At 42.6% G+C, this 26,663-nt stretch overlaps 2 protein-coding genes and 1 long non-coding RNA gene across 8 annotated transcripts in view; all 3 read left to right on the top strand.

The window, feature by feature from the left end:
- Positions 1–3,549, top strand: part of CTNNBIP1 (catenin beta interacting protein 1) — a 33,135-nt gene extending 29,586 nt beyond the window's left edge. For all 3 annotated transcript variants that reach the window (XM_074848010.1, XM_074848012.1, XM_074848011.1), the window contains one exon: positions 1,536–3,549. In XM_074848010.1, the coding sequence (XP_074704111.1) occupies positions 1,536–1,594 (59 nt within the window). In that variant the 3' untranslated portion in view covers positions 1,595–3,549. The remainder of the gene's footprint in view (positions 1–1,535) is intronic.
- Positions 3,550–8,447: 4,898 nt separating this feature from the next.
- On the top strand, positions 8,448–16,145 carry LOC141933577 (uncharacterized). The gene is made up of 3 exons (XR_012626131.1): positions 8,448–8,907; positions 11,373–11,897; positions 15,912–16,145. It is a non-coding gene; the product is annotated as an uncharacterized LOC141933577 (long non-coding RNA).
- Positions 16,146–22,718: 6,573 nt separating this feature from the next.
- The window catches only part of CLSTN1 (calsyntenin 1), a 42,181-nt gene continuing 38,236 nt past the window's right edge, over positions 22,719–26,663 (top strand). For 2 of the 4 annotated variants that reach the window (XM_074848345.1, XM_074848344.1), the window contains exon 1: positions 22,719–23,022. In XM_074848345.1, the coding sequence (XP_074704446.1) occupies positions 22,932–23,022 (91 nt within the window). In that variant the 5' untranslated portion in view covers positions 22,719–22,931. The remainder of the gene's footprint in view (positions 23,023–26,663) is intronic. The other 2 variants (XM_074848342.1, XM_074848346.1) reach the window with 2 other exon arrangements.

Raw genomic sequence — 26,663 nt, 5'->3', positions numbered from 1 at the left:
CAGTGTTGCTTCTGGCACTTCCTACTTTGTTGTCTAATCCTTTAAGAGAAGCTCTGAAGAAAAACTTAAACCAAATTATCCCAAGCAGACCAAATTAATCAATGAAGGCCAAAATGGTCATTGTGAATTATCTGTTGCACTTTTTAAGCACTTAAGATCATTTGAATGAAGGAAATAAATTTTATAAATTAGACAGTGACTGAGGGGATTCATCGTATTTTCTAATCAGTTAGATAAATGCTGTTAGAGGATCTACAGATGAAAGAAAACATTTCCTTTTATCTGACTTTCTTGGGGATCTAATTTTTTTACCAGAAATTAAAAATATTGCGCTCAACCCTTCAGGGTTGTTTTCCAGTTCTTGTCTAGACTAGAGATATTGATTTAACCTACTGCTTTGACACTACTGTATGATGTATTTTTATTTCCATATTGTCCTGAAGACATTTCTCTTTAAGTGCCTGTTAGGCCATGCTCTACAGTTAGGAAGTCCAGAGAGTAGATTTTTTTTTTTTTCTGAAGATCTCAAAGTACCTTTCTGAAGAATGAAAGCTGAGCATGGAATGCTCTTTACAAGCCTTTATCAGACATGATTCTCAATCCATTCAGGTCTTTCTACTATAAATGCCCACTTGAAAGACCACACAAGTTTGCAAAGACTTGGAGATGGTTATAGGAAGGTAATAACATCTTTCTGTGCTTAGGGGACGTGAGTTTTGCTGTAATTATACACAGTTGATGGCCTCTATTGAAAAAAAATAAATCCAATAACTGAGAAAGTCCACACACTGAATTCTTCTGGAAGATATTTCTTCAGGCTAGGAATAAAAGCGTTACTTAGCAAAGCTGTATCTGTTCCCTGGGCAAATGGAAGCCTTCAGTTTGAAAGAAAATACTGCACTTCCACTAGAGAATGGAGCGTTTTCAAGACATGTTCGTTTATAAAGGGTGTTTAAGTGATTTTTCAGTGGGGGGAGGTGGGAACCTTTCAGCTGGCCTGTTAATTTTTATTCTTAAAAGCAAAGAGTAATGAATATCTAGATGTAAAGATGAAGTAAAGAATATCTAAATGTCATTTAAAAAGGACAGTGTGATGCATAGGGCAGTACAAGTTTTATTGAACAGCTGAGTTCCTCATACTTCAGAGAAGTTCAATAAGTCTCTCATGCAGTGCCAGACTTTACAGGGGAAAAAAAAGATTATGTGCCTGTGGTGACAATCCTATGAATTTATTTTTTTAAGTCTTGCTTCTTAGAAATATGGGAAGGCAAGCTACTCTTGGTTTTCTTTGAAAACAAACTGATTGCCTTAGATTTGCAAAGGAATGTTTTAAATCTACTGTTGAAATGTTTAGACCACTTCAGGTTCCAGTCCCAGAAAAATAAGAAAACACGGCTTTGTCTTCTTTCTATACGTTTTCCTTTCCTACTGATTTTATGGATGTGTAGAATGACAGTTTGGGTATTGCATCTACCCACTGTTCTTTAAAGAAAGTAATTATGGCACACATTTTCCTATATCCATTGTTATTACAGGTGCTGAGGATGTCGTGATGGCGTTTTCCAGATCAGAGACAGAAGACAGAAGACAGTAACTACAGGATACCTGAACAACACAGAACTGGAGAGGACAGTGAGATTCCTGAAGATAGAGGAGGATGGCTGAGCATTAATAAGTTTCTTTGCCCACCCTAATTGTTCCTTGGTATTCCTTCTTCTTTGTAATTTTGTTTCCCTTTGCCCAACCCTCAGAATGCCTCTCACAGCCATCTATTCCTATAAGTTTTTGCTACTCAGCTGGGCTGTGTTAATTAAGGACAAACCTAAAGGTGTATTTTTGATTGGCTCAAAGGGACAGGCTGTGATTGGCTAAAGGAAGACAATTTTTCAAACTTGACCAATGAAAACCTTTTATCTTGCATTTTATTTTATATTTTAAAGTCTCTTGACATCCATCTTCTAAAGAAGCTTTTCATGGTGTGGTGCTTATTTAGGTCAAACTTGTGAATTTGAAGAGGGTTTGATTTGGCTGCGTAGAACTGGAAGCAACTTGTGATTGGTTGACAATGCAAACGCTTTCTCTTCAGTTGGCTTGCAGGTGTTTTGCTGACTTCAACATTTTCATTGCAGACAGCTGATGTTTTGGTGCATTGGTTATTTCTTTATACTTACTGACTTGGGGGGGAAAAAGACAAAATGTGCTTTGCAATATTTATTACATCTACACACATATAAATGCTTGCTTTTTTGGGTTTGGTTTGGTTTTTTGATTGGCTTTGAAATCATGGGTTTGATTTCCTCTTGGCTGCAGTGTTTCTGATGCAATCGGGTTTTCCATACTTATCTGCTCTGTGGCCTCAAGCTCTTTTGGGAGCACGTGTCGAAAGCATATTTAGTTCAATAAGTCTACCTGTTCAAGCTGGAACACGGAGATGGCCAGCCGTCCTGTGCTGCTCTGGGCTGTACCATGAACTCCTGGTAGACCTGGCTGTTCAGGTGGCTTCTCTCTTTGCTTCTGACAGAGGAGCTGTAGATATTTTGCAGGAATTGCAAGAATGAGATCTGTGGCTGTGACATGAATTTGCCAAATTTGTATAGAGAATATGTGAACGTGTTTAAAATAGAGTTCCACTTTAACCCTTTAACTGCTGCACAAGACTAGCTCTCACATAAGGAAAAATTAATGATCATTAACTTAAATCCAACTTGCACTGGGCTTTAATAAACTAAGTTTCTAGTCACTTGAAAAATTGTATGTGGTTTGGCTCCTTGCAACTGTTCGGTGATACAGAAATTACCTGGATCCTGAGATAATACCATTTTCTTTAGGCACGTTCCAAGAGGCAGTAGTGCTGCATTAAGCTGCCCAGTAGTGAGTGTACAGGTGACACTCTCAGGTTTACTCTCTTAGCAGTTGCAGGGCCTTAAAACACACACACGCGCATTTACAAACTGAAAAACCTGCAGTGGAATTCCTGAAGTGCACTGACTGTTCAGGAATCTGCACATAAAATTTCTAGCACTGCTGCCTAAAACCTAGCACTTCTTTTTTTTTTTTGTCATATGTGCAGGTCATTTTTACAATACTTCTAGATTTTCCTGTGGGTTGCACTGACTTGAAGATGTTTCAAAATCTATTAAAGCAGAACTCATTCACCTGTTCCTGGTTCCTTTCATATGGTTGTTAATTATTTGAAGTTACAATTCCAGAATCTGACTGTGACAATGTGACCATTTTCATGGCAAGAAATTATGATGACAGGATGCTGTTATGGTCTCAAAATGGGGAAAAAGCTTGAGAGAAACCATGGAATGTATGCAAAAGGAAGAACGGACTTGTGCGCACAAGGAGGGAAATTATCTTGAGCAAATAAATACTCTGTAATGAAAACAACTGTGCATCTATTTATGAAAAAGATCCTTTTGATTCAGCTGCATCTTTGTAAAGTTCAGTGTGGAAGTGAATCTTTTACCCCTGTTTGGGGCCAGCTAAGAAATATCTTTATTAAAATAAACCAGGAATGAGCCCAAAAGATTCTTTAAATTTTGACCTGGTTGCCTAAGAGACACTTTAATTTTAATTTTGGTGCAAAGGGGGGCAGCCCTTAAAGGGTTAATTTAAGAGGATACGTGTGTTTCTGGCTGCTGGCTGGAATGAATGGGCTGGATTGTGGTGGCCTGTCATTGTCCGTGTGTATCTATGGCATTTCTGAGCTGTTAAATCTTTTCAAGGAGAAAAGTGAAGTGTTTATGTGGTTTAATCTTTTCACTAAAAATGTAACTGTTGGGGGGGGGAATACAGTTTTTAATAGCTACTCTTGTTTCTTACTGATTTATTATACTGCTAAACCACCAAATGGAAAATACTTTCTTTACCTTTGTGGAAGATTTCTGTGTAGACTCCAAACTTGGAGTGTTGAGTAATATGTTGAGAAGGATGTATTGAGAAAAGGCCATGTGTTGTGTAACAACATGATTTGGGAGTCAGGAACTGGAGGAGTAGTTGTTTCTTGAGAATATTTGTGCTTGCTTTGTTACCTGTGTGCTCTCCCCCTCCCCACTGGTGACTTCTTAACTTTAAACCAGGGCTGGAAGATTTATAATAAAGAATTCATATGTAGATCAGGGAGAAAGTAGTGGAACAGAGGGCTTTCCAATATTCCCCTTGAATTATATTGCTAAGTATTTATCTTCTTGCTATGAAAACTGAATCGCTATTACCACTGTGGAGCCTGGATAAATTGGGAGGTAGAGAAACCTGCACAGAGTACATCAGCATGGCTGACTTGTTTATTGTACATACAAATTTCTCTACCTTTGCGCTTTTGCCTTCTCAAGCAAACCATTACTAATAAAAATAAGAAATCAAATGTTTTAGAGGTCAGAGGTGAGTATAGATCTCAACCGAAATCCATTTGTAAACAGGAAAGGCTGTTCAACTACCAACCAAATAGTGCTTAAGGCATTCAGTAAGGGAGTGTAAAAGCTTTAGAGGCATCTTCCAAAAAAGCATACATCCTTGGGGTGGTCTTTTGGGGACACATGTTCCTTTAGATACTCAAAATGTGCTGTTGTACTTCTCTTACCAAGCTTATCACCTACCTCTTTGAACACACAGTGTTTTCCAGAGCTTGAGGAAAAGATGCAGAGCTGAATCAGATACTCCTCTCATCTATCTCCAGATGGGTTGCAATTGCTGTAATTGTTGGTAGGTCATGGTGTCTGTGCCCACTGTAAATGAAAATGAGACTCCACCATTCACATAGCCCTTTAGATTGATTCTCCCGGGTCCTAAGATAAACCCTGGGGTAACAGAACATGTGAGCTGGTGGCACAGCAACACTTTGGAAGGAGCTATTGCCTGAAAAGAGCTGGACCACTAATAAAATAAAATAAGCTCTTCAGATATTTTTTGTTCCTATTTCTAGCTAAGTAACTCTAAGTTGTCTCCTTCTCTTGACTGTTCGGTGGCCTGTGTGAAAGTTTCTAATCCTTTACCATTAAATCTGTTTCAGTTTCATGAGGTCTATATTTCTAATTCAGCAGCAGCCTAAATAGTTCCGGTGAAGGCTAAAGATTAAATGGCCCAAGAAGTTTGAAGACCCCTGTCACCTATAGAAGAGATCATCCTAAATAAGACTTCAGGGTCATAGGTGGGATAAATTTCTACAGCTATTGAGAATCTGTTACAAGATCAGAGCAGTGCCATGTCTAGAGTTATCAGTGGTTTATAATGGAAGAGAAAAAACAAATAAAGGCCAAAAGTTGAAAGCTCTGAGTCAAATATATATAATGTGTGTTAAAAACGATTTTATTAAAAGACATACTGAGTGCCTGGGCAATGAGGGGAATGTATGATTTGGATTACTTTTAAGATCAGTCTCTTGCCTCCTAAAGGACTGTGTGGGAGAGCTGATAGCAAAAAGGTCGTGGGACACGGACCCGCAGAAACCAACAGTGCAGTAAGAACAATTTCTGGAGGTTTAAGATATCTTCAGTTGTATCCAGTCTCTACGAAAGAAAGAGTCTTTAGTGAGTAAGCATCTCTTCCTCACTGTTACTCATCAGTTACAAAGGTGTTCTAAAGCTTAGTTGTTAATAAAGAGCTTTTAAGAAGCTTTGTTAAAACTTCAGAGTAGTTGTTTAGGTGTAAGAGTAACAGGAGCACTGCTGCACAGTTGTGTTGCACAGTTGCTGCCTTGATGGGACATTTCCTGGATGCAGGTGATTTTTAAATCAACTGACAGCAACATGGTATATACATCTAGTCTCGGCATCAACCTATTCAACTCTCAAATGAAACTGGACCTACTTGTCACTCAGCGCTGCAGTGTGTGTTGTATGCAGGGCAAATCCTTCCCTGTTCACAGCATCAACATGAAATAAAATTTATTTTTTAATTTTTCAGGTGAAATGTTTTAATTTGTTTTATTTCCCCTTCTGCCACAGAGTAGCATTAAGAATCCGGTCAGTTAGGCCTGGATGAATTACTGCAATAAACAGGCAATATGAATGCTCTCACACAAAACTAGCTTTTAAAGGTGTTAAAATGTGTCAAATTTTGGTAATTGTAAGCCTGGCATAGTGCTGATGGATAGACTTTTTTTTTTCCTCGCAGCCTCAGGTGTAGCATGATCACTTTGCCATAGTGCTTGCATCCTGCAGATTTTGTATCCTGTGTATCTGTGACTTCTTCAGAGCGGCAGCGAATGGTCACTGGACTGCTGTGGTTCTTCCAGATCTGCCTGTACAGACACTTTATACTACAGTTTCCCTTTAAACCTCCTCGTTACTGATGCTTTTCATAGTTTTACAAATATAAAAGTACTGTATAACCAGGAGGAGTGGTGTTATTCCATACAAGAGTAAGAGAGGAGCTTGGATCTATTCCCTGTCAGACTGTAGTAGGTTCCCATACAAAGGCAGAAAAGAAATCACCTACTGTCTTCTGAGCTCTGCTTTCATTTTCTTTGCAGCTGATTTGCCCTAAGCAGAATTCCAGCAGTAGGTTGTAAACAACCTGGCTGGTTTCCTTTGTAGCCTGAAGCACTTCAATTTTGGGGATTGTTTATTTTGGGAAAGAGAAAAATTTTTTTTGAAGCTTTATAACCTGGCCTGCTTACAAGCTGCCTCATGTATCAACATGTAATAGTTATATGCACAGAGCTTTTTGCTGTCTTGACATTTTCCAGGTTAACTCTCCTTGCTACTAAATGCTGATCTGTGACCAAAGGCCTGTGAAACTCAGAAAAGAAACTTTCAGCCGTTGTTTACCAATTGCAATACTAACTCCAACCCAGATGTGGACTGATGCATCTATAGTTTTCTTTAGTTTTTCACCTTAGGTGATTATTGCTGCTCTTTCCTGATGCAGCTGCAAATACAGCGATCGCTGCAGATTCAGGAGATGATCCCGTCCGTACCCTTGATGGGAGCAGCTGGAGACACTTACCCAATGTGTGGCAAACAGGCTCCCCCCATGTGTTGTGTGTGTCATTGCTACATGGCACCTGAGCTCTTTGGACCCCCCCAGAGGAAAAGGCCCTTTACTTACTCTGTGAGTAACACAGATGGTTTTTTTCCAAGGTTGTAAAATACTTCTGATTAACCTTGTTACTTTAAGTTGGTTGAGCTGAAGCCTAAGGTTACATCTATGTTCTGAGTTGAGACTCTTTTAACATTAGGGACCCATTTAGCTAGAGAGCTATTTAATAGTGTTCGTGGCTTAACTCTTACGGTTTTAGCCCCAAGTGGAGTTAGTTCCCTGTGTTTTACTTGCACTGCACACCACTCTTGTATAGCTAATTTCAAATTTCAGAAGATAAATCATAATTAAGTTACTCAAGTGTGCAGAGTTTGCAGTTTACACTGTAGTCCACATGTTGTCACATAAAATACCTTCCTGTTTTGCAGTGAAGTGAAAGTAATTTTACTGTTCTTCTCAGATATGGCCATAACTTGATACTCTCCTGACGCTTGCAATATTCCAGCTGATAGAAGAAACAAGGGTGATTGTTCTGAAAATATCTTTCCCCAAATGAGTGGAATTTTGTGAGGTGAGCATGGATACTATTAAGTTCATATCAAGGCTTGATGTAGAGATATACCAGAATAAGAATGTGGCTCCAAAACCTTGCTCCCTGTGGGGTTTTGTTTTAAGCTGCCATGAGAGCTCAAAGGTTGCTTTTGTTTCCTGCCCTTAGTGTGTTCCTTCAGAGAAGCTAAAAGCATAATTGTGGTCCAAGACTGTAGAGCGACTTGTGACTGGAACTGAAACAGCTTACTCATGTCTAGTTTGCAAACAGGAGCCCTGTGTTCAACTACAGTAGCAAGGGAGTATGGCACTGGAACTAGTCATCTTTATAGTGTAGGGTAAGACTATGATAGTGTCCCTGCTTTGTCACTGATGGTTTTGGGATTTGGTTTTAATTTTTTTTAACTGTGAAGGGACGGAAAGTTTCTGTGATTTCAGAAGAGAGCAGCTTTGGGTGTTATTTATTACGTCCATACGTTTGTCCCATGAAGCAGGAGAGTGCATGAAGTTTCTTGATGATGGACCGACACAGAAGCTTGTGTTGCTGCTGACTATGCACGGTAATCCATCTTCAGCTTTACTTGTGATCTCCTAATCAGAGGGCACAGCGTAAATTGCACTGAACGTGAGTGGAATGGACAGTGGTAGCCAAGCGTTTCCCTTCAGTCTTTTGTCATAGATCTCAAGTGCCTAGAGCAGACAGACATTAGCTGTGTGCTGCCGGATCAATGTCTGCAGTTAATGCCTGAAGTGTGTGCCTGATGCCTGTCACAGCTAGGCATGGAGTTTTCTCGTGCAAGTGGAACAGTTCACAACAAAGTCTGTACTCTATGGTTTATTTTTTAATGGTGAGATTCTGCTAAATCTCTGGGGTGTGTGAGGAGGAAGATGGGGGCAGGTCAGGAATGGATGAATTTCTGTAGGTGGAAGCATAAGAGGAGGATTCTGCCTCACTGTTGTATTCTCATAAGCTTCTTTGAGCCTGGAGAAAGATGGTAATTAAACTAGACAGAATCTTAAGCTTTTGACTTGCCTCGCCAGCAGCACCAGACTTCACAGTCTCCCTCTAAAAGGAACTGTGCTGCATGCTGATTCGGAAGCATGCTTAGCTGCTTGTACCATATGGGCGGACAGTAGAGCCTTTTGTTTTAGTTCAGCCTTGACCTTGAGGTCACTGTCTTCTGGAACTAAATGGGACATTTGGATTTATCCTGACTAGTGTAGCTACATGATCATTTTTATTTGACTTTTTTTTTTTCCTCTTCTCTTTAAATGTAGTGAGGTCTAGATGTCAGAGCATTGAAGCAGTACAGGGAATTAAATGAAATCTTTTTACTTGCAGCACCTTTGTCAAAAGGAGGAGGCAACACTTTGGTAAGTGTTTAGATGAACTACACAGCAGTAACAAACAAGAAAGGCTTTCTCAGGGTTTTGCAGGCACCAAAACCGGCAGAGCTCAGATATGTACCTGCTCTAGTAAGCATGGTAAGGCTGCTGTGTATGTGAAGATTCGCAGCTCATTCTTCTATAGAGAACATTCTTTTCTGTGTCCTTAGGGATTTAAATAGAGAACTTCTCAGAAAAAGCACCTTGGCTTAAGTACTGGTGAGATGGATCACAGAGAATGAGGTCTTTGACATAGTCAGATACTAGACCTGGTAGTGCTTACGAATTAAAGTCAACACCTTGAGTTCAGCTCAGACAGAAGGAACATTAAATTCAACTGTGTCAGGTTGCTGTAGATCAAAGCCACAAAAATACCTCTGAAGCACACGTACTATTAGATAGAGATCACTCGGGGATCATAAGCAACATTGAATCTGCAGGATTGGGTAGCGACTTAAGCTGAGCTTCAGCCACAATTAGATTGGTTCTCTAATTCTAAAATGACACATACTGACATCTTTGCAGGAGAGGCCATGCTGCTTTTGTGATCTGATGGATACTGTGTTCTGCCACCTGGGTAGAAAGAAGAGGTCATGTGTGTTGTTTCTTTAGTCTCCCATCTTGACAGAGAGTTGGTTCCTGTCTGGACCTGAATAAATGTGAAGGTTGTTAGCACTACTCTTGCTTAGAGCTACTAAAAAGAGAGGGGGAGCAGTAAGGGGGGGGGGGGGGGGGGGGGGGGGAGAGAAGGATTAAAGGGGAAAACCCAGTTAGGTTATAAATGTGTTTTCTTCTGTGCTGGAGGTTAAATAATATTTTATGCATGTGGCAGAGATACTGTGATGAAGGAGCTGTCAGGCAGAATGAGAGCTGGGCAGCAAAGGGAGCAGAGATGCTTGAGGGAGAAGGGTATGAAGATGTTCTAATGCTGAACTCTCTTGTGCATATCTAATGTATGATGTGTGGCAATGTGTGCCTTTCACTGAAAAAAAAAAAAAAAATGGCTGTTCCACAGATATTTAAGGGTTTTTTTCCCCTTCATTGCTCAGGTCTTTTCTATCTGAGATGTCTCGCTGGTTACTAGTGACATTGCTTTAGAAAATGGTCAAAAACTAATCTGCTGTTGCAGATAAGCATTTTAGATCACTTAATCACTGTCAAAGGTATTGGGAAAATTGATTTTTAATGTGAATTTGTAAAAGAGTGATGTAACAAAGTTCGATGGCAAGGTTCACTCTATTTACTACATGGAAGAAATATACAAAGGAAAATCAAGTTAGGATCGATTTAAAATGATTTATACAAAGACTGAAGATATAAAAAGGTAAGGGAGACCCTCCTGTTGAGTCATGAGGTTCAGCTTGGACTCCCTTGCTTTGTAAACCCCTTCTCAGAAATGAGTCTAGGTGCAGCTAGATCCTAGTCCCAGCCTTGGTCAACAGTTTATGTCTAATGGAATGGATGCAAAGGGTAAGGAAAATATCTTGAGTGATTATGCCAATTTATCAGGGAATGAGTGATTATGGATCATACACAATTTTTAAGTAGCAGCAATTTAAGATTTATTAACGCTGTTATGGTAAACTGCAAGACTAGGTTGAATGATTTTTAGCAATACTTAATTATCGTCTGATTATAAAGGTGATTTAATAACGTTTGCTATAATCTACACTATAAAGTTTCCCAAATCAAATACACACGCACACATTCACACACACACAGAGATAGTTAGGTTAACTATGATAGTAAATTATTGGTACCAAATGATTGTTGAAACATCATGAAATCTAATTGTTGTGAATTACGTCTCCTTCATCAGCATTTGTCAGCAGGTGATCTGAAACCCTTTTCCTTTTTTGGCATCTACCAGCAGACGATCTTGGAAGTCTGCGAAATCTATTCTTCAAAATCCCCATGAAATCTGCTCTGAGAGGTGTCCCAACTCAGAGGGTGATACTAGGTCACAGCCTGCTGCGATCCCGGAGAGCTCAAAGGGTCTCACTTAGGATCGCTATTTATAGGATCGTGAGACAGTTGATTTTGGTCAGTAATTTTTCATTTTGGCCACAATTCTTGCTGTGTAATTCTGGTACTTTCCAGAGCGGGCTACAATCCAGGCCGCAGGAGTTATAGATACAGTTCCCAGGCAGCAGGAGTTTGGGGATGGTCAGGGAGCGCCTCATCGTCCCAGCTCACTGCACTTGTATAAAGGACAAGGAGGTGCCAGGTCGTCCCAGCTCACTGCACTGGTATCAAGACAATAGCACGATGTTGGCTGGCTCCTGACAGTGTAACATGGGCCAGGGGGTCTGCACCACCACATCTACGCCGCTACTGCAGGATCTAGGACTAGGACTGTAGAATGGCATATGATAATCTTGTACATAAATCATGGCTTTAACAAATGAGAAAGATGTCACATTGTTCTATTTATCCTGTTTACTCTGTTGCAGAAAGACTAGCTCCTGTGCATCTTGCTCAGTTTTTTGAGGAGGACTCAGTCACTGCAGAGCTTCTGAAATTTTAGCTGTCATCACATATGTCCTGTTCAAATCAGCAAAAACTGGGCACTCAGACTAATTTTTAGATCAGGTCAATAAATACTTGACCTATCCTGAGCTGTATTTTACGTAATGTTACACAGACATCAGTCATTCCCAGAGGCTCTTCCTCGCTCTGCACGAAGCTGCCTGTGTAAGCTGAGCTGCAGACAGGATGATACGCCTGTCTCATCTCATAAGCTTTTTACTGGCACTCAATGGACAATGTATCTTTGAAGCAGCAGTAAACATGGAGAAACGTGTGCTGTTAGAACGCAGTGCAAAGCGCTGTACTTCAGCCATGGAACACAACGTGGGATTTACAGCCCCCCCCGGCCCCGCTTCCTTTGCAGAAGATGGTGTGTGATTCCACTTACTCAGCCAGTCCACTCTTTTGACAGACAGAGAAGATTAGTGGATAGACCAGAAGGAGAAAAGGTAAGAAGTCTTACATCAGAGTCTCATCATCCATACCAAAAATGAGAAAACTTGAAATGTTAAAAGGTACAGGCAGAATGGAAATTCATGGCTGCTGAATGTTCATCTAGGTAGTAACATGGTCCTCAAGATCATGTTGGGTCCAGCTGAAGCTGATCCCAGGGAAGAAGTGGGCATATAACCTTTACAAAAGAACTCGCTAAAAATGTTTTGTTTTCTTTCACTGAACAGAAGAAAACATGGGAGTCAAAAATCTAATGGACGTATTAAAGCAGCACATGTGGGATGGGGTACTTCTTTAAATCACTTGGATTCACTTAAGTATTAGGTTGTTTGGGGGTGGGGGGGACATCCTTACCCTCCTGCTGAGTACAGACCATGGCGATGTTGGTTCTGCTGGGTACATGTGCCTTAGCTCTGAGTGTATATTTTTTTCGGCTTTAAGACAACACAGCTCTTTGCTGGCTCCCTTTTAAGGTTAATATGTTCTTAACACCTATTCAGCCTGCACAAAAGCCACTGAACAGAATTCTGCTGTTTTCCTGCTGGTGGTAGGTCAGTGGCTGAGTCAGTGATAGAAACAAACCTCTGTTTATCTTCAGTACGTTCCCAGAACAGTATTCCATTTCTTTAACACAACCTTCCCACTCCAGGACAGTTTGCTGTCAGCGTTTAACCTCCTTTCTATTGCAGAGTAGCAATGGGAAGCATTATCTAGCTTTAAAAACAGAAGACAGACGTGTCCTTGTAGGGAAACTGTCTGCCTTGGAGCTCCCCACGGGGAGGCAATCGGTCCCTGCTGTTGGCAAGGAGCTCTCACCCACTCGGCATCATTAATCAGGGCTGACTGTTCCTCTTAATCCCCTGATCCCTTCCATACGGACGAGAACACAAGCATCACATTTGCGTGTTATGCTCTTCTTCGCTGAAAATAGGGCCGGCTCCGTGGCTTGCAGCAGGCAGTGATTAGATGGGTGGGTGATCAAAACATGATTAGCAAATCTGCAATTAGAGTGAAGGCCAGGAGGGCAGTGGCTTACATCAAGGAAGGGTCACAACTGGTATCTGTCAGAATAGAAATACATACGTGAAATGACAAAGGATTTAGCGGCGCTCTTGTCTGATGAGACTGTAACTTAAATAGCCAAGGCACTCTAGGAGGAAGCTAGGAGCACTGGAATTTCAGAGAAGGAAAAAACAAAAACAAACCATAAAAGGGGGCTTTCCTCCTGGGCCAGATAATTTTGAAAGGGACGTTTTAAAGCACCAGAGATCATTTATGTAGCTAAAACACAGATATTGGGCCATCTTCAATTCTAAATTTTGTCCCAGGCACTTTTTGTGACTGATATACAGAACTTCATAATTTTCCTCAGCAGCTAGACAGTAAATGTATTGACCATGCCTTGCAGAGGTTTGTGAAGCTTTTAATATATCAATGTGTGAAATACTTTGAGACTGTGTGGAAAATGTCTGGCAAAGCTGCAGACTGTTATTGCCAGATGTGAATTTGAGCAGGCCAAGAGTGGAGAGGAGTTCATGTCAGATACTACAAGTAGAGGAAGAACAACAATTTGTTTGAAGCCAACTGCAAGACAAACAATGGCAAGTTTTTAGCTTTTGTTGTCTTTAAAAAAACCTGTGTGATGTGGAAAATACGGCAACTAGAACTCTGCCTCAGAACTGTTTAGTAAAATTGATCCCATTTTTCCAGATCTAAATAATAGTGTTCACGTCAGCTTCTGGGGAAACTCTGGGCAATGTGGGGTGAAGAAGAAAAATGAGTTCTGACCCTCTGTCTTTTGAGCCATCTGGTTTTTGAGTCTCTCAGTTCCTGCAGGATAGTTTTTCTTTCATTTATCTGTGAACAGCCTACAATTAACCCAAACAGGCTCCTTTCTGATGTCTTTTATAAACTAGTTTTTATGCTGACCTTTCTTCTAGTGTCCCTCATAAGAATGTCAATAGAATGAGTTTGGACAATGGGAAGACCGATGCTGATTCTGTCCCATAGTGGTGTTGTGCCTGCTTGTCTTTGTTATTATTAGATTTGGTTTGCTAAGAGCACTCAAAGGAAAAGAGGAGATGCAAGTTTTCTTCTTCCATGTGAATATGGCAGCATAGTAGCATAACTTCAGCTTCCTAGTGTGGTTACAAGGACTGGAAAGGAGTAGGACTGAAGAAAGAATCAAATACTGGTTTTCTAGCATTCCACTGTTCCCAGTTGTCCATGCCCTACATAGGTTCTAAAGCTACTTCAAGCACAAGTCTGAAGACTAAATGTTGTGGTTTAACCGCAGCCGACAACTAAGCCGAAACCAGCACACTAAACGTTTGATGCAGATAAGTGATTGTTCTAAGAAGTGTTGCACATTTGAGGAAAAGAACTCTGTGTTTAGGCAGGAAAGACAAAAGCAGCTTTGCAGTCTGTATTTTTCTAATTTTTTTAATACAGTTTAACAATGAGGCCATGAATACCAGAAAAAAAGGTTAAACATGATACTTTCTTCTAGGCTGTAGTGGTAAGAGTTTACAATCTTTACTGAAAATGCATTCTCAAAAAAATACAGGTAGATCTGGACATTGAACAATCAAATAGGGATCATGATAACATGTATGTGCTCTTGTGTAATATTCTTAGTTCTAAATATTTCTTATTGCATAGCGTATTTAAAATAGTATCAGACTTTGTGCTTCTCAAGATCCACTTGGAAATTGGGACTGGTTGTTTATATATAGCCATTTAATAGCTGCCTTTTAAATGAAAATAATAATGCTCTGAATTTCTAGAGAGGCTTTCATCCTAGGACCTTAAAGTACTTTACAAAGAGTTAATGAAGTCTTACTACCTCCTTGTGGAACAGGCAAGTTGCATTAAATTGAGTGGGTAAATGAGGCATAGAGAGATTGAGGGACTTGTCTGTGGGTAGAATGTCAGTGGTGTCATCAGGAAGAGAACGTAGCAGTCCTGTCTCAAAATCTTACCTTTGCAAATACTTAGGACAAGAGCTCAGTGCTCTCTGGATAGGGTCAGTAAATTGGGTTGTAAGATCAGTTTTGGGGGGTGGTTGTGGTTTTTCGAATGTATAGGAAATAATTTAAAAAACTGTCTTCAGAGAGCACTTTGATAATTTTGGTCTACTAGTCAACCATTCAAAATAAAAAATATTCCAGATGGTGTTTTCAGGAAAGGCAGAGCAAGCTTTTTCCACACTAATATTTGCCTGCTGAGGTTTTATTTCTCTTCTTCCCCAAGGGACTTGGAGGCACTGCAGTACAATGGGGGGGGGGGGGGTGGGGGTGGGAAATCCCCAGTAATGGAGGCAGGCATGGTTAAAGGCAATTTGCCATCATAAACAAGCCTCGGGTTTCCTTACTGGTAAAACTTGTACCAGTAAGTAATGAATGTCCACTGCTGTCTCTGGGAAGGAGCAGGTGACATTAATTTTGTTGGGTGACACCCCTGTTTCCTGCACACACAACTGGATTGCAGCCAGACCCACGGGAGATCTGGACACAAGGGATTTGGGGGGCACAGTGCTGAACAACCTTCCAACAAGTTTCTACCCTGTTGCAGGAAGACATATGTTGCTCCTTTTCCTCCTTTCCCAAACAATCACTTACAGAAGGAAACGGTTGGATATCTGTCTTTCTGCAGTGGGGCTTTTTTAGCCATAGCACCGTAGGAGACCTAGTTGGAGATTCAGTTTAGAGAAAACTACAGAGAAAAACAGTACCTTGTTTTCAGAGGAACAATAATTTGTCTTGGAGGGAAAAAAAAAGCAATCTTTGAGGTGTCTGTGGAATACATCTATACTTACTTAATTCAGTCAGATCTACCCACCTTACTTTCTTACAGTAGTAAGAGTGCTTTTTTTGTTTTCTTCCTTAATATTTCTTTGGAATATCTGGTAAGTGTTCATTTGTGGATGATCTGTGTAATTGTAAACCATCTTGGTTGACCCTCTGTAACTTTTTTTTGCTAAATGTCATTGTAATTTGGTTTCCTTTTAGAAGTCTTTGAGATAGACTGCAGCCCAACAGGAGAGCATCTGCTTTTGTTTTTGCTGAAGAACACTGCTGGAACTTCTCTGTATAACCTCACTTAAAAACCCATTGCTTGATTTTTATTAATATGTAATAATTTGGCTCCTTTTACCTACAGAAAATTATTTATCTAAATAAAATGCAAGAATATTGTCTAACGAAAGGGGAAAATAAAGAGTATAATTGTGTTAATTATCAGAATACCAGACATGTAATTAATATGCCACAGGAACAAAGAGCAAATGTACTAATAGCACATAATTGGACTTAAACTACACCCTTGGTAGAAGTCTCTGCAATGGAACTGTTGTGTTTGTGCTCCTTTTCAAATTAGCAATAAGGAATAAATTAACATCCATTTTCTTGCCCATACAAAGACAGAATCATATTGTGGGGCAGGGTAATGAATTCAGAGAATGCCTTTACATTCCCATATGGCTCTTAGGGAGGGGAATACTCATGCACATGGCTCTTCTCTTCTTCCTTGCAGGAAGGCAGGCAGAGAGAAGAGAAAAAAACTCATTGTATGACCAGATGTTTGCTGAATACCATGATCCTAAAGAATACAAAAAATCTGTAAACTGAGTAATTTAAACATTGTCACCAGTACCTGATGCAAATATTTGAGTTTGTTTATCCATCCATCCTTTTATACATGGTATGTTACTCTAGTATGAGACACAGATAAGGAAATAGGGTAGGGGCTAGTCACTGACCCAAAGGGATGTCTGTGATGGAACTGGAAAGAAAACCCATGATTCTTTACTGGTTTTTTTTCTGTTCTTATTTCCTGCCTCCCCCCCTCCCCACAGCATAAATGACTAGTTCAGTTTTCTATATAAATTAGGGAGATAAAGCAGTTGTTAATGTGGGCATGGCCTACTACACTGCTCTTCAGAACAGGTTAGTACAGTACATGAAGAAACAGTGTAGAACCAGAGTTCTTGGGTTTTGTGGACACACATTGTAGAAAGGCTCATCCAGAGCGCCTGACTGTACTCTCTCCCTCTTTGTCTTGAGTGGTGTCTTACTGACCTTTACAAATACTTTATTTAATGCTCTTTAGAGGCCACAGTGGTTTTAGGGACTTAGGAGACCTCAGTACCCCTTCAGGTAAGGAAATAAATTTTTAAGAAATGGTTCCAGTTTCACAGAATCATTCAGGTTGGGGATCATCGAGTCCAACCATCAGCCCTACTCTACAAAGTTCTCCCCTACACCACATCCCCCATTTCATTCAGACTCCACTTCTATTTATATAACGCAGCTCAAAATAGCCATTGTGGTATTAGATGCAAAGATTTACATTAATAAAGACTAAATTTTTTGAGGTCCTTAGGTCAAGTAGTGCTTTTTAGCAAAGCACTGGCAAGCCAGGCTGTTCAAGGTATTTCAAGGTATTACAGCATTTCTTAATTCAAGGTATTTCAAGGTATTGCAGTACTACTTCATTTAACCTACTCTTTGTGCCCTGCTTTCCTAAATATGCAAATGCAAAGCCTAGAAATTTTGTCGTATTCAATTGTAATGCACCTGTCATCACAATATCTAGACACCTGCCTTTCTACTTCACAGAAGTATTGTGAGAGTGCATTAATTAACGCTTGTAAAATGCTTAGAGATCCTAGGATGGAAGGTGCTAATGAGTTGTAAAATATTATAATGATGTTGCAGAATATTCAGTCTCTCTTTGTAAGGAAAGACTTGCATCTTGCCTTCATTGCTTTCATTTTTCTAGATTCATATTTTGCAATAGAAGGTAAGTCTAAACAGCAAAAAAAAAAAAAAGGATTAAACAAGGTAAAAAGATTGCTAAAGCTGCTAGTTTTCTTATGAGGAACTGAGTTGTTTTCATGTACTTCTTTGCTTATTGAATTTTCTTTTTGTCTCTCTGATGAACCCATACTTCAATGGCTTGTTGAGAATTCTCTGAACGTTCAGAAATGTCAGGGGAGAAGATTTTCTTCTTCAGATTGCCAAGGCCTTCATTTGCATCCCCTAAATCAATTCTCTCACATGATCAAAGCAGTTCTGGAAATTTTCAAGTGTGGGGAAAACCAGTTCTCTAATTCTTTCTCCTCTAATATATACAGTCAGATTCCAAAGCATTTAAAAAAAAAAAATCTTCATCCACTGAATCTAAAAATGCATTAATTTTATGCCTCTATGTTCACAGGGTTGCAACTGTGTATACTAGGGACAGCAAGGCTAGAAAAGCTGTAACAGATCATCTATGTATGTTTTCTCTTCCAGCTGGTAGGGGCATTGCTTTAGCATTTTGTTGTGGAGTTTTCTTCTGAATGACCTGAAAGATGCCACTTCTGCCTGTTGCCCTACAAGAGTACTCTGTGGTTTCACAGATCTCGTTGTGAAGAATTAATTTTTTATATTCACCTTGAATTGTCTTTTTCTTATTGTTCATTCTTCCTGCATGACTTAGATTGATAAAGCCATATCAGAACCAAAAAAAAATTACTGGAATTCAGATTCCCCAGTTTGGGAGTCTCCTATTGCTTTCTGTGGTGAGAACGGAAGGAACTCGAGTGGAGCTGTAATAGGGCTTCTCAGAAACTGGTCTGTTGCCTTCATCTAATATTTTGCTTGGCTGTGCATGCAACTCTCTCATGGGCTTAATTACTTTACTGCATAGTCTCTATGGCAATTGGTCCCCTTTCAGAAGTGGTTTCAGGGCAGCTGTGATAAACCAAATGCTTAGTAGAGGAGATGAATCTAGCTTCTGAGTTCTAACTTCCCATTAAAAGCAATCATAATCTGCAAACAAACCAGTATGCAGACATCAATTGTACTGAGATGAAAAAAACCCCACAGCCAGTTCTAGCCTTTTTATTTAAAGACTGGACCATTTTCTCAACCTAATTCTAGGCTATTTGAAGTTTGGACCCTGTCCCCATACCTCCCCCTTGGAACAAGGGTCCAAGTCTAATATCTGGAAGTAACGGTGTATGTTCCCTGTGTATTCAAAACCATTTATGATCCTGAGCTCTAACAATCAGATCCAGATCTGCTGTTGACTTAACTGAGCATGTCTCGCTTCTCTCTGTATTTATGGTACGCGCTGGCTTCCTTTACGTAGCAAGCAAAGGCATTCATTTTTACCTATCACCTTATCTTTTCATTTCTGGCTGCTCAGCTCCATTCTGACAAGTGCAATAAATGTGTCCTCCTGGGTCCTTGCAAGCTGGGCATTAGTCACACTGTGCATTTCAAGGACATCAGTCCGATAGTTTTTCAGCTGTAACGGAAAACATGTTCTGCCAGGAGCCATTTGTTCCAGTTTTGTTGCTTACTAATAAAATAAAAATCAATGGGTTTTTTGAGCTTGAGAAGCAGGTCAGAGAGTAGGAGGGAGATAGGTGGTAAAAATGAAGGTGCTGAAGTTAGTTCTCCGAGTTTCTCTGAAATAATGGCATGTGGCATTTCAGATAAAGCAAGAATCTCTGTCAGCTTGTGAAATACAGTTACCTCTGGCAAACAGTCTAGTTCTTGTTTAACAGCAAATAGGACTGGTGCATAGCAGGTCTCACACTGGGCAATTTAAATCAAATTTAGTTTTGTGAAACCAAAGGTATTTGAGAGGATGTTGTATTTGCCATACTTCCAGAGTAAGTGCCAATGGAACATCGGTGGTGATATGGATCAGAATTTCATCCTGCTGTCTCCACCACAGGTGGAGTACCCATGTTATCTGTATCCTCGACCACTAAACTGCCAGTTCAAACCAGTTAGTCATCTAACTAAACAAAATGGTTGTACTGATCTTAAAATACAGACTAAAGACTTACTTGCTTTACTGAATCAGTGCCTTAGTCACAACTGACTTGGAGGAGTTTTGCTTAGGGAATGAAATGCAATCAATGCCTTTTTCCTTGGAAATTTCCCAGTTTCATCATGACTGATTAAGCTGGTTAATTAATCTGAGCTGGTAGTGTCATTGTGCAATAAATAAGGTTTACCTGGACATAGCATTTCTTCTCTTAAAAAAGTCTCTCCTTTCTAATTCTACAGAATCAGAATCATTTAAACAAGTCCTGATAGTAACACTGACGTCTCCTCCTTACTGTGGTCGATGGTATTGTGCTTTCCCCCACTATAATGCATGATATAGCCCAAGTGGACTGCAGAGCAAATTTTGCTCTTTAAACTGTCTTTTCTGCCACACCTAATGACCCTAGGTTGTTCTCCAGTTTAAAGGTAATAATTTATTTTACAGAAAACATTTGAGACTATGTGCATGTATCTTCATGCCAGCTGGCCACTGACTTACAAAGCCCTCTTCAGATACGTTTATGTTGATATTCAAGTTCTGTACATAGTTATATTCCTAATCGAAATCCAATATTGGGGCAAAGAGACTTGTGTTATATCATGTATTCATCAATGGGCAATCATCTCTTAACTGATGATATCTTGCCATGCAAATCTACTAGTGGGGTGGTTCTTCCTCATGCATTAAGTTAGTAAGACTAGTTTGAGAGTCATACTGAGCTGGACAGTCCTTCTACTCTCCATACAAAAGAAGAATACATAATGTAGCACACTGTCAGCTGAAGCTGCGTTGGCAGAATGTAAAGACTCAGCTATCTGGCAACAGATGGGCTACAGGCTTCTTCTGACATGATCTGCCATCCAACATATGTTAGACAGGCTGAGAAATCAAGGGGTTTTAGACTGAGGCTTTAGCTTTATTTAAAAAAAGATGTCTTAGCTCTCGATAGAGCGGGTGGCCTACAGCATACAGTCAGTGAAATAAATGTGGACTAACCTGGTTGGTTGGTTAAGGAATAGCTCCATAGCACAGGATAGTAATTGGGGTATTGTTTGTTGTATTGGACCACAGTGTATTTCTCTTCAAATTCCTCTTTGGCTCTGCACACACTCACATTAGCAAATATGCTGAAGATACAGCAAGTAAAGATGGCTGGCTTTGAGGATGGAAGAAGCTTTGGGGGAGCAGACAGCTTGCCTTTGGATATCCAAAAGCACTGGCTTGCTGCAGACCGGCTTGTGTCAACTTGCTGAGACCTTGGTGCCTGACGGAGGACAGGGAGTAAGCTGGTTCCTCACCTTTCGTTGGCTGGTCCCCCCCCCTCGGGTTTGGGGTAAACAGGTAGTCTGGGAAGGTAACAGGATTGGGCTTGCCTTGGGAGCGAGGGGGAGGTTTTTCCAGAACAGATCAATCTTGGTATTTAAATTGCATAGTGTTTTAAAATAAAGAAATACCACTTCTCTAGGATCTTGAACATTCTGGACTTTATTTTTATTTCACTGTGGGAGTGAAATGGCTAATAGGTACAAAGCATGAGTAGTCATATCTAATTATAAAATAAGTTGGTTGCATTTTAGTTGTCAAAACTCTGATCATGGCAAGCTGTTTTTTTTTTTCTGTTGAAGCATTTTCTAATTGAAATTTTTGACCAAACAACAAATAATTTTTCTATTACAGGACAGGTTCTGTGCAACTTAATTATTCCTATGAAACTTGTTTTAGTTAGTACTTGTGAATTTTTCCAGACAGAACTCAGAGCCTTGATAGAAGTCAGTAAAACTACACTAAAAAAGGTTTCTCACTTTGCAGGGGCTTTGTCTAAGCTGTGAGCAGTGCTGTTCCTCCATTTGGGCAGGGTTAATGCTGCGTCACAGGACAGCCTTCCTCTGCAGCGTGTGTACCTGGGGCTGAGCACCAAGGGAGGCCCCTTGGTCCACCAGTATTAACTCAGAGAGGCATGACGCTGCTCTGAGCTGTGTTTATTCATCATCCTCTACAACTCCCTCAAAGGAGGTTGCAGAAAGCTGGGGATGAGCCTCTTTAACCAATAAGCGATAGGACAAGAGGTAATGGCCTCAAGTTGCGCCAGGGAAGGTTTAGACTGGATATTAGGAATCATTTCTTTACAGAACGGGTTGTTAGGCATTGGAATGGGCTGCCCAGGGAGGTGGTGGAGTCTCCATCCCTGGAGCTGTTCAAGAGGCGGGTTGACCCAGCGCTGAGGGATCTGGTGGAGTTGGGATCTGTCAGTGCTGGGTTAACGGTTGGACTAGATGATCTTCAAGGTCCCTTCCAACCGAGACGATTCTATGTTTCAAGCAGACCCATTTCTGCAGGATTGCAATTTTAGAGCTCTGAACACAGAGCAAGAAAACCTGTATCGGTTTCCAGGTCCTTGTCGCAGGCAGGTGGTGGCAGTTTGTCCCTCCTGGGATGGATGACCAAGGTTTGTGCATCCTCGAGCTTTACTGCGCCGGGCTGGCTGCTGGGGGCCTCGCGGTTGGCGCTTTTTTTTCCTGCCTTTTTGCTGAAATGATCTGTGAACGTTAAGGTGAAAGCATTTAAATAGCTTTTGAGGGGTTTTAACTCGTGCTATAATCTTGGCGTTTTAATCAGCATTTGCTTAAATCAGCTGTGGGGCATCAGCTGAACCCCGCTGGCAGCTGCAGAACGCAGGTATGCTCGGCTGCGGCAAAGACACCAAAAACCCCCAAAACCCCCCCAGACCTCGGCCCGGGCCCGGCGCGGTACCGCGGTACCGCAGTGCCCGGCGGCTCCTGGCGGCGCAGCCCCGCGGCTGTGGGGCGGTTGGAGGGCGGGAGGCGCTGAGGGGAGGCGGCTGCCCCGCCCCGCCGCGCAGATGGGCTCTCCCGCATCCCCCGCGCCCTTGGTTCGCTCCCTCCCCCGCCTAGTAACCGGCGCGGGGGGACCGGCCGCGCTCGCCGCCGCCATTTTAGGTGCCGCTGGCGGGGCGCCGCGCTGCCGGGCGGGGGAGGGAGGGGAGGAGGAGAGAAAAGGCGAGCGGAGCGGGGCAGCGCAGCGCTTCTCCCTCCTCCTCCTCCTCCTCCTCTTCCTCCTCCTCCTCCTCGGGGCCGAGCCGAGTCCTTCGCCCGGCGCAGAGCGGAGCCCGGACCACCGGGGGCGCCACAGCCGCCCCGCCAGCCGGGGCTGCGCGCTGCCCTGCACCGCTCCGCGCTGCCATGCCGCCGCGCCGCCCGGGCATGCCGCCGGCCCCCGCCGCCTGCCTGCTGCTGGCCGCGCTGCTCTGTGGAGGAGCAGCGGCCGCTCGAGGTAAACAGAGCCGGGGCGGGCGGGGGAGGCTGCCCGGCACCGGGGGGGGGGGGGGAAGGGGAGGGCGGCAGCTCCGGCCCCGCGCCCCCCCCCCCCCCCCCCCGCCCGCCTCCGCCGGCTTGCGCGCCCGCTCCCCCTGTGGGGCTGCGCGGCAGGCGGCCGGAGCTGCTGGGCCGGGGGACGGTGACCTTGGCTCCCTTCGTCCTTCGGGGATGGGGGGAGCGCGGAGGACATCTCGGCGGTGCGGTCGGGGAGGAGGGCGCTGGCCGGGGGCTCGCTGGGGGCCGGGGTGACCCCACCGTGGCCGTTGCACCTGCGGCGCCGCGGGGAGGGAAGGAGGAGGGGGGGGGGCGGCGGCGACTCGCCCTCGGCGCTCACCTGCGCCGGGCTGCTCCCCCCACAGCTCCCCCGAAGGTCAGTCCCCGTCCCGGCGGGCCTCAGCGGTGCGGCCGCGGGGGCCCGGCCCAGCTGCGGCGGCGGGGGGATGCGCGGCGGCGGGGGGATGCGCAGCGGCGGCCCGCCCGTTACATAACCGCTCCCTCAGGCGCCGGCCCCGGGCTGCGGCCGCCGGGCCGCGGTGCCCGGGGCGGGCTGAGGGCGCTCACTTGTTGCGGGGGAGGGTTCGGCTGGCGAAATGCAGCGAGAGCCGCCGCCTGCCCTGGCCGGAGCGGTCCTGGGGGCTCGGAAAAGGCGTCTGCGTGCTGCGGGGAGAGCCGTGCCCGGTCTGGGCTCCGGGGAGAGCCTCGATGGCCGGTGGGCTGGGAAAGGGAAATAAAACCCCTCGGCGAGCCCCCGGGGAGCCGAGCCTGCGGGCTGCCGCCGAGGATGCTCGTGGGTCCCTGGCGAGCACGGATAGCATTGCCCAACCTGAAGCGATACGGCATTTTTAAACACTGGCCTTGTGGCTATTGATCGATCTTGTGGAGTAAAAGTATACGCATTGCAGGTCTCCTCCTGAGCAGATTTCCGTAAGAGGCTTGCAAACGCTCCCTCACCTGAAGGTTACCCCTTGAATTGAGAGTGCCGTTTCTGCAAGATTTAGCTGATCGTATGATGGGATTTGAGATCTTGCATTTAATTGCAATGTAGATTAGAAGCGTGGCTTTAAAATGTCTCGCAAATATATTGAATGGAAGTTCTTGATCTTAAACAAAACCAAGTCATTAAGGACGCATCTTGCTGCAATTTCCCTCCATAGGATCAGGAAGCTGCTGCTGTGGCAGGTCCTCTGCCAGCTGTTTAGACAGCGGCCATAATTTACCTGTGCAAGATCTGAGTACAACCTATTCACCAGTATTCCAGGAACCGTTAAATTGAATGCTTACTGCACCAGTACAGAAACACAGTTTCATTGAGTGGCTAGGCTTTTCCATCACTTGAAATGACAAACAAAACTTAAGATCAAAAACCATTTTCAAAGAAAGCTAATGTGTACTTGGAAATGAATAGCAAATTTAGATAGCATTGCCCAGGACAGCTCTGTTAGCTCTTCTGCAGTTTGTTAGAGGCTATCCGTGTTTTCAGTCTAATATACGGGAGCTGCTGGACTACAGGCCCTGATCTGTTAAACTTCATCACACGTAACTGAGTTACAGTACAAGGTCTGGTTTGGCTTAGTATGTGCAGTTGCCTTAGTCCTCACGACATCTTGGCTACTCTAGGTAGGCCTGTTAATAATGTCACATGGAGATGCATGTAATGACAAGTAAGCTTTGGAGAACACCTGGAAAGCTGCTATGGCAACTTGCATTCATTTTCCTGTTGTTAGGAGAAGCGTTTGTTTGGAAGCATTTATGGTAAACTTTCAGTTTTGTGCTGTACTGTCAGTTCTATTTTTTTCAAGTACAGTTTCATTCATCTGTGACTTTAAAAGTCCTTGTTACTGAGGTCGCTCAGGTTTATTGTAAGTGGTGAAAACTGAATTGTGCTGGGTTCAGTAATGTGCAGAAATGCACTCGAAAGGCTACGCCAAAGTGATGAGTTCCACTCTTCAGTCCTGTGTCTTCCTGTGGTTGGAACAGGGGAGTGACAAATGGTTTCTTTTTTGATGATGGAAAGAAATGGAAATAGCTTCTGGGGGATGTGATCTTACACACAAGTTAGGTGTGAGCTAGCTGACCTACCATCTTCCCTGTAGTTATTTTAAGGGGTGTAGAGAGTGATTTCAGGTTCTGAAGAGACATATTCCTGTCCAGCTGATGGAGAACTCTTAATTTAACTGAATTTGTCTTGTAATTGGTCATGTTGACCCGAATATTGCTAAGCTTGTTGGACTAATGTTGCAATGGAAAAGCAGTAGTTAGCAGTGCATTCAAATAGTGATTGTCCAAGTGAAGCAAATGAATATTTATCAAGAGAGCTGGCAGTGGAATGGAGTGACTTTTCAGTCGAGAAGGCAGTGCATCTAATGGCTGCTTCTTCCATAGTCACTGGCCAGGTAGAGCGATACACCTCTGTCGCCTTGGGCTTCTTCCAACTTATTGTCATTTAGGAAGGGTATTGATCGAAATAATACTATCTTGAGGAGGCTTTGCTGATCTGTGATTATTTCAGGAAGTTATGTGGTGCTATGAATGTCTTAAATCCAAACCACAAACCACTTTCTCACTACCACGGTCTTACTGCAGATGTTTCTTTGACACGGGAACAGCCTTTATATAATATACAGCTGGTGGTTAGGTTCCTATCTTCTTTTTAGAGGCAAGGAAATTTAAGACTACCCTAAAGCATTATGACTACCCTAAAGCATTTGGCTGTTTATGGGGCAGGGGTTTTTTTTCTCTCTAAGGATTTAGGAAGAAGGGAAGAGAGAGAATTAACCAGTGCTAGACCTTTCTATGATGCATAATGCTTGGGAAAGCATAATATACAGCAATCTGTTCATGCAAACAATTTTAAATCTCTTTTTCTGTGTAATATAAAATAATACACAGCTGTGGAAATTGAAATGGAGGAGAGATGTTCTGGGCAAGTATGGTTTACTTTGTGTGTTTGGAATACTGTCCTGCCAGTTGTCTTCTCCCATATTATTAGACTGCAGGTTCTGCTGTCTGTGCCAAGTTATCAGGAAAATTTATCAGCAGAAACTTTTCTAGACTTGTAAATGTATCTTTGGTTTGAGGTCCTAACGTTTCTGCAGACTTGAAATCACCAGTTCTGGAGTACTGCAAAGAGGGGTTTTATTTAAGAAGGGCAGAAGCTAGGCTCACAGGCTTCCATTTCTCATGGAAGTTAGAAGGCATGAAGTTAAACCCACATCAGGCCACAGGGCAGCATAATGTGAACATCTCACCTCAAACAGATTAAATTAGAGTTCTGGTATTCTGGGTAAAGCAGCGTTTTCTGCCATGAAAATCTTAGGTATCTTAGTGGCTCATGGCTATGCAGCTACTCTGCCGAGGAGAAGAAACTTCTGTAGTCATCGACGTTTTCTGAACAAAAGCACTTTTATCATTTTTCTGAGCCTCACAGCTCGCTCTGTGTAGTTGTATTCAGAGAAGTCTCTCTGAAACTTTGTTTATGATATTAAGGGACATACATCTTGTAGCGTTATTGTCAAAGAGGCAATATCTCAAAACATGGGAGAGTTTAGTAAGTCGGAAGCCTTGGTCTTAAATAAATCTTGTTTTGCACTCTTATTT

This window comes from Strix aluco, chromosome 22 (assembly GCF_031877795.1).
Source record: "Strix aluco isolate bStrAlu1 chromosome 22, bStrAlu1.hap1, whole genome shotgun sequence".
NCBI lineage: Eukaryota > Metazoa > Chordata > Aves > Strigiformes > Strigidae > Strix > Strix aluco.
The sequence above is the reverse complement of the archived record's forward strand: the minus strand, read 5'-3'. Positions and strand labels throughout refer to the sequence as shown.